This window comes from Zonotrichia albicollis, chromosome 15, assembly GCF_047830755.1.
Source record: "Zonotrichia albicollis isolate bZonAlb1 chromosome 15, bZonAlb1.hap1, whole genome shotgun sequence".
Taxonomy (NCBI): Eukaryota; Metazoa; Chordata; class Aves; order Passeriformes; family Passerellidae; genus Zonotrichia; species Zonotrichia albicollis.
Genome location: NC_133833.1, coordinates 15667304 through 15675087, shown reverse-complemented (window position 1 = coordinate 15675087; position 7784 = coordinate 15667304). Strand labels below are relative to the sequence as shown.

At 59.3% G+C, this 7784-nt stretch overlaps 1 protein-coding gene across 1 annotated transcript; it reads right to left on the bottom strand.

Moving 5' to 3' along the window:
* Positions 1-1379: 1379 nt before the first annotated feature.
* On the bottom strand, positions 1380-7519 carry LOC102063609 (protocadherin-10). The gene is made up of 4 exons (XM_014270967.3): positions 4416-7519; positions 3205-3263; positions 3012-3100; positions 1380-2811 (listed from the first exon to the last, which is right to left on the bottom strand). Exons 1-4 carry the CDS (start codon positions 6891-6893, stop codon positions 2564-2566), a joined length of 2874 nt encoding a protein of 957 aa, XP_014126442.2. The 5' UTR covers positions 6894-7519; the 3' UTR covers positions 1380-2563.
* Between the last annotated feature and the right edge of the window lie 265 nt (positions 7520-7784).

Sequence of the window (7784 nt, the reverse complement as noted above, 5' to 3'; positions counted from 1 at the left end):
TTGGTTGCTCAACCCCATGATTTTCCAAAGACAGTGATGCAAAATGCAGCTTTCAAACACCTGTGGGTTTTGAGGGGTCAGCTTTGAGATCAATTTCCCTTAGGGAAGCCACACCAGGGAATCTGATACAAAGCACCAGTTCCATGTGCTCATTGAGCCCTTGGATGCCATGGAGCACAGGCTGTGCTGGTGCTTTTGCTGTGTGAGCACAGTGAGCAGCTGGGCCCTGCTGCAGAGGGGCTCCAGTCCTCTCCCAGTGCTGACCAGCACCACCTGAAAATGCAGCAGAGACACTGCCACGGTTAATCCAGCAGGGGGAGAGGCTTGCTGCCCTGAGGGGACTCAGGTCCATTTGATGCTTTTATTACTTCTTGAGGCTGTTCTTAATCACTTTACATAATTCCCTTGTTCTTTTGAAGCAGTGGAACAGGCTAATACTGTGCAGAGGTCTCAGGGTAGCTGTTTGGGGTTCTTTTTTACCCTTAACACTCTCTGGAGACCCTTGAAGAATGCACTTGGCAGCAGAAAATCCTTCATCCTGCTGTCTAATTGGGACAGGGAATATTTCATCTACCCGCAGCCAGGCAGATGTGAGCTGGGACTGAAGTCACCAGCAGCAGCCAGGTTCCTTTCATGTCCAAAGCTTTGTCCTCCCAGGCCCTGGCTCCCACGAGGCCCCTTTGAGAGCTCCCTGGCCCTGCTTCCACTGAAGGGCTCATTGCCCCCTTGCAGACAAGGACTTTTCTGGGTTAATCCCAAAAGCTGCATTGCAGCCTCCCCGAGCCAGCCACCAGCAAGTTCGGGGTATGGGAAGGACAACCATGGCTTGGTCACCTCAGGACTTCATCTGGAGGCCAAGTGCTCCCACATCAAGCCAAGAGACATCCCACCAACAGATCCAGGCTTGCCTATCCCCAGGGAGCTGCCCCTACACCTGGCACAGGCCTAGGTTATCTCTGTGGCCCCTGAGGGAAGCTGTGGGTGCCTACCCAAGGAAAAGGGTAAATTCACCAGAGAAATCAGTATAACAACCACAAGTTGTTCTGCCATTAGTGCCACATCCAGCCCCTCTCGCAGCAGCTCGTGGATGCCCCCACCATGGTGCAAATCTCCCCCTGCCTGAGCTGGAGCATTGAGCAAGGAGCTGTGGGATATCTCCATGACCCCAAACTGCTCCTGAGTCCAGGGAAGGAGAGAAGGGGGCCTTGAGCCCCCAGAATGCAGGTGAAATGAATAAAACGAGCTCTAGGCATAAAAGGAGCTCTCTGCTCCAGGAGTCAGAAGGACAGACATATTTCCTGGAGCTGGGAGTGCTGCTCCACGAGCTGTGCAGCAATCCCTGCTGTTGTGTGCAACTCAGGGACAGCCAGGAGCCAGGGTGAGATATTAAAATACAATTTATTGGTACAAATCAGACAGAGTGAAAGAAACTCAGTTTAGAAAGAGCTGTCATGTTCTGCACAGATGGATTCAAAATGAACTGTCCCATGACCAGAGCAATTGGCAGTGATGGCAGACAGACTGGTGGACAGGTGCAGGGTGCACAAGGCAGGGGAGAGACTGTGCTGGGGCTGCAGTCCTGCCCTTGAGGGCTCCTGACTGCCAGCTAAAGGTTCTAAAAGAGAAACAGGGCACCCTTGGAGAGGTTTGTCCTGTGCAGGTGGGGCCCCCAGTGCACCAGAGCAGGGGTTCCTCAGGCATTCAGGACTTGGGGAGCACAGAGATCTGAGTGAGGGCAGGGGCTGGAGGGAAGAGACCTGTGCTGGGGTCACTCCAAAGGTTGGAAATTGTTTTTCATTCAGATGATGTTGCCTTGGGCTAGAGAGCTGCCCAGCAGGGCCTCTCCTTGTGTGTCTCTCAGGTGCTTAGGCTGGCAGCCCCTCTGGCCATGCAGTCCATGTGTGCCTGTGCTGCTCCTGAGCAAGGCTGGCTCTGCCCTGGAGCTGGGCTCTGTCCAGCCCTGCAAGTGTTGGGTCAGGGTTTGAAGAGAAGCACTCATGAAGGCTGGGGGTTTTGTACTCACTTCCCAGAGAAAACAGACACCAATTGCTGCTCTGGACATGCAACACATCCTGCTGGATCTCAGGGACAGAGCAATGGTCACTGCCCCAGTGGGTGAGGTCAGGCTTGGCTGAACCAGGCCTGGCCTACACACCCTTTCCATGCCTAGTGGGACAGAGATACAGGCATGCAGCTCAGTACATTCACACAGCCAGACAAGACAAAGAAGTGACAATGTTTACAGAGATGAATGGTCCCTAAGGGGACATGGGAATGGGTAAACTCAAGGCAGATTTGCTTAAATCTGGTCATATGGACCTCAAACAGCACCTGCTGCCAACACAGCTCTGCAAGATGAGATGGGAGAAATTCCCCCTGCCACCACCTCCCAGCTCCTGTAATTTTCAGTCTCTTGCTCCTTAAATCCTTCCCACGTGCTCTGTTGAGCCACTCTCCCAGCATCTCCATAAAGTCTTGAGTGGTCCATACATGGAGGTGTGTGCTGTGGGTGGATCTGGCAGCTGAAATAATGCAGAAGATTCCAAGGGTAGAGCCATCCAGGCTACTTCAGGTCGTTGTTGATAACCACACTGTCATGCATGTCACAGTAAGTTGTCATCTTCTTCCTCTTGCCAAAGGTGGAGAAGCTGTTTTTGTTCTCCCGGCCCGGGAAGTGGGGCCCATCCTTGCTGGAAAGCAGAGTGGGGGTGCCAGGGATGTAAACGTTGTGCTGATAATCCAGGGCTGGGTACAAGGGGCTGTAGTGGGGTGTCCAGATGCTGTTGGGGCCGGCTGAAGCCTTCTGAAACTCTGGAGAAAAGATAAGTGAAAGATTACATCCACATCCCAGGATGCGAGTCCTGTGTCACCAACCTTCATCCTGGTGCCTGGACACCCCTTCCACCCACAAAACTTCACCACTGCGAGGAACAGGGGTGTGATGCCCCCAGTGCACCTCCAAAAGCAACCAGAGGGTCTGTTCTTGCCAGCCCCAGTACCCCAATACTAACCAGAGACAGGGGTCACCAGTGTGCACAGCCTCTCGTGCTCCTTCTGGAGGGCTCTACGGATTTCCCCCACATCTTCCAGGCTCTGAGAGCTAAAGAGAAGAGACTGGTTCAAAGCTGTGTGGGACATAACCTCCCCATTCCCATATCCCCCTTCCACCTGCTCCCTCTGTTCCCTCAGGGCTGGATTTGGTACCTTTTCAGGGCAGGTCTCTGCGTGCTCGGAGGCAGCCAGTCCGTGTTGGGCTGCTTGGCCTGGAAAACACAGGGAAGAGCAAGGGTGGGTTATTGGGAGCTCTGTCAATCAGCCCTGGGACCCTTTGTCAAAAAACCCAGCCCTGCCAGCACAAGGCTCCAGCAGGCAGGGATGCAGGACCACATCTCCACCTTCCCTGTGTCCTTTGTGGAGAATCAAGCAGCACATTCCTGTTCTGGGGAAACTGAGACAGCATGGAATCAGCCTGTTCCCTTCTGGACCTTCCTCACCCTCCTGAGGTATGGGGGTGGTTCTGGGCTTGTCCTCTGCCTCTGGGGGTTTTAAGCCTGTCATTCTGGGGAGAGACAGGTGGTTCTCCTATTCCTGCCAATTTTCAAATGCATTTTTTGCATGTGGAATGTTTACTTAGCCCAGGTCTGAGGTACTAAATGGTGAGAGATGCAGAAATCAGCTGTGCACTTGGTGTCCCAGGAGGGGTGCAAAAGCTGCAGGAAAATCTAATTAAGTTTTAGGGAAGAGAGTCCAGGGGTTCAAGGAGACACGTGGAGAGACTCTCTTGGCACAGAGTCCTGGGCTCTCCTCAGAAGGGCTGGTTTATTAAAAGTCAGACGTAAGTGGATTAGACGCCTCATCACTCTCCATCCTTGTAATCGTGTTTTGGAGAGCCTTTCATTGGGAAAATTAGACATTCCACATTTCAATACCTAACAAATGTTGACATCAAAATCGTGCCCCGCAGACCCCACTCCCCGCCTGCTGGCACAGCCCGGTGCAGAGCAGCAGCCAGGCCCGGGACACTGCGGGCCCTGCCAGCACAGGGGCAGCAGAGCAGCAGCGATGCTCACACTGTCTCAAGCGTGAATTGTTTACCCACACCGAGGAGAAGCCACCCCCACCATCCCACCGCCCCCAGGGCACTGGAGCATCTCTGTTGCCTCTAATGGGTACAAAAGACGGTGAGAAGGGATTTCCTCTCGCCTCAGCCGAGCCCGGCGCTCCCCCGGTAATTAGACCCGTCGGGAAGCTCGGTGGAGATCCCGCTGCCTGACGGCTCCTAATTCCCGCACTGATCAAAGGCTCCGGTTGTTCTCTGGGAAAAGCCGTGCCTGGTTTCCCTCGTGGCAGAGGCTGAGGGAGGGGGCTGGGGGGACCTGCGGAGTGCTGCTAAGCCCTGCTGGGCGTTGTGTTACCTCTTTGGAGACCTGGAGATGCTGCTCTGGCCGGGACCGCTTCCCGGGATCCTTCTCGTTGTTCCGAGGGGGGCTGCAGGGTTTGAGGAACATGAAGTCGCTCTGAGCAGACTCAGGACCAAGGCAGACCTTGTAGCAGTAGCCTGGGGGGCCGCCCGCGGGCACATCAAGGCAGGTGCCAGCCGCGGTCCCTGAAGGGGGCTGCGCCGTCAGGTTGGAAGTCTTCAGGCCATCAGGGGAGGGTCTGGACCCGGGACAGCAATGGCAGCGAGGCGGCGAGCAGCTGTCCCCCTGCCGGGAACGCCGCTCGCCGCGGCAGCGAATGGCTGTGAGAATGAGGATGGCGAGGAGGAAGGTGAAGGAGATGGAGCCCAGGGAGACAAGGAGATAGAGGGTGAGCGGGGAGGATGAGGAGACCTCTGGAGGAAGGCTGAACTCGCTGAAGTCGGAGAGAGTCTGGGGCATGGTCTCCACCACCGAAAGCAGGAGGGACACGGTGGCAGAGAGGGCTGGCTGCCCCCCGTCCCGCACCTTCACCACCAGCTGCTGCCGGCTGGCATCCTGCTCCAGAAAGGAGCGCAGCGTGCGCAGCTCCCCCGTGTCGGGCGCCACGCTGAAGAGGGTGAAGTCGGTAGCCTGCAGGAGCTGGTAGGAGAGGCGAGAGTTCAGCCCCGCGTCCGCATCCACCGCCGACACCGTGCCCACGAGGTAGCCGGGCCTAGCCGAGCGCGGCACCAGCTCGGTGGCTACGGAGCCATTGCGGGGCAGGGGGGAAACGATGACCGGGGCGTTGTCGTTCTGGTCCAACACAAAGATGTGCACGGTGACGTTGGCACTGAGGGGGGGAAACCCCGCGTCCTGCGCTTGCACCTGGATCTGGAAGCTGCGGATCTGCTCATAGTCGAGGGAGCGCAGGGCGTACATGTGCCCGCTGTCGGAGTTGATGGACACGTAGGTGCCCACGGGCATGCCATGGATGTGCCCGTCGGCTATGGAGTAGGACAGGTAGGCGTTTTGCTGGCAGTCGGGGTCTAAGGCGCTGACAGAGCAGATGGAGGCACCTGGTGCGTTGTTCTCCATCACGTAGACGCTGTAGGAGGGCTGGAGGAAGCGCGGGGCGTTGTCGTTCACGTCAGACACGGGGATGGTGAGGGTGCTGCGGGTCACCAGGGCAGGCGAGCCCATGTCCCGGGCCGTGATGCTCACGTTGTACTCAGGCACAAGCTCCCTGTCCAGCGCCTGCGTGGTCACCAGCGTGTAGTAGTTCCGGAAGGAGGAGCGGAGCTCGAATGGCACATTGGGGCCGACCTCACAGCTCACACGGCCGTTGTCCCCAGAGTCCCGGTCCTGAACACTGATGACAGCGATCACAGTGCCTGGGGGGGCATCCTCCAGCACAGGTGTGGACACTGAGGTGAGGGTCACCTCTGGCGCATTGTCATTGACATCAAGGAGGTGCACAAGCACCCTGCAGTGCACGGCCACAGCCGAGGGCCCGCGGTCCTTGGCTTGCACGTAGAGCTCATGGAGGCTGGCCCGCTCATAGTCCAGGCGGCCCTTCAGCAGCACCTGCCCGCTCCGGGGCTCCACGTGGAAGAGCTCCCGGACACGTGGCGGTGCGTGCCCGCTGAAGGAGTACTCAATCTCCCCGTTGGGGCCCTCATCCAGGTCAGTGGCGTTGAGCTGGATGACCAGAGTGCCAGCAGGAGCGTCCTCAGGAAGGCTCACACCGTAGGAGGGCTGGTCGAAGGCAGGCACGTTGTCGTTGGCGTCCAGCACGGTGACGAGGATGTGCGCCGTGCCGGAGCGCTCGGGCACGCCGCCGTCGAGGGCGGTGAGCAGCACTCGATGCACGCGTTGCTGCTCCCGGTCCAGGGCACGCTCCAGCACCAGCTCTGCAAACTTGCTGGCATCGCTGCGGGTCTGCACCTCCAGGGAGAAGAAGCCATTGGGGCTGAGGCGGTAGGTGTGCACAGAGTTGGTGCCCACGTCAGGATCCTGAGCACTCTCCAGGGGGAAGCGAGCACCGAGCACGGCAGATTCGGCCACCTCCAGCACATATTCCTGCCAAGGGAAGGTGGGTGCGTTGTCGTTGATGTCCAGCACCTCCACCTCGACGCGGTAGAGCTCCAGTGGGCTCTCGACGAGGAGCTGCAGGTGGAGCAGGCAGGTGCCCCCGGCCTCGCACACCTCCTCCCGGTCAATGCGCTCGTTCACAAAGAGGATCCCGTTCTCCAGGTTCACCTCCAGGTGCTGCCTGGCCCCGGCCCCCGACACGATGCGGAACCTCCGCGCTGACAGGGTGGACACATCCAGCCCCAGGTCCTCACCCAGGTTGGCCACGAAGGCTCCGTGCTCCAGCTCCTCGGGCACGGCGTAGCGCAGCTGCCCCCGCGCCGGGGGTCCGGCCAACAGGAGGAAGACGAGGGAGCGGAGGAAGAGCTGCCCCCATGGCCCGGAGCCTGCTCCGGCCCCCATGGCCCTGCGGCGGTCCCGGGAACGAGAAGTCGCACCCGCGCCGCCGCCCTCGCCTTCGCTTGCCTCTCGCACTTTCAAAGAGTTCAGGGCTCCCGGGGGCGGCGGAGGAGGCCCTTGCCCGGAGCTGCGGGGCCGAACCGCGGCCACCGGCAGCGGCTTAACCCTTTCTTTGCTGGCCCCCGCAAGGGGCTGCAATCCGCATCCCGGAGCCACAGCAAAACCTGTTTACAGGAGCTAGACGCACCTGAGGAGGGGACCACCTTCTCTCCTAACGGGGAGATCCCGTTAACGGCGGTGGGAGCTCCAGCAAGACCGATCGCTGCCCGGGGCACCGGTATTACCCCGCAGATGCTGCGTTCGGACCCGCGGTAGATTAAGAGGAGCCCAGATCGCGGCTGCTGCCAAATCCCCCGGCCGCGTCCCCCGCCGTGCCGGTCCTAACCTTTACCAGATGGTTAAGCCCCTCCAGACTTGATTACATTTCCCTGCACACCGTTTTCCTTGTAATGCGGAGTTTTTAATTACAGGAGCAGGGGGATTACAGCCCTGGATAAAGCTGAGCCCATCAGCGCGGAGGCACAGAGACCCCCCCCTTCTTTCCCTGCCTCCTTCCCACCCCCGACACCCCGCTTGCCCCCAGCCCCGCGTCCCAAATCCCGCTCTCCGGCCCGGCACCCCAGTGTCAGCCCCCTCGGGCTCTCGGCACACGATCCTGCCCAGATACCCCCGGATCTGCCTCCCCGCACCCCAGCGCTGCCCCCACCGCGGGCACAAACTTTGCGCCCCCCGCGGAAGGCGAGGGGGAGGCAGGAGCGGAGCGAGCCGCGGGTCCCCCGCCGGCCCCCGAAGCGCGACAGACGGCGACCCCTGCGCCCCTCCTTCCCCTGCCCG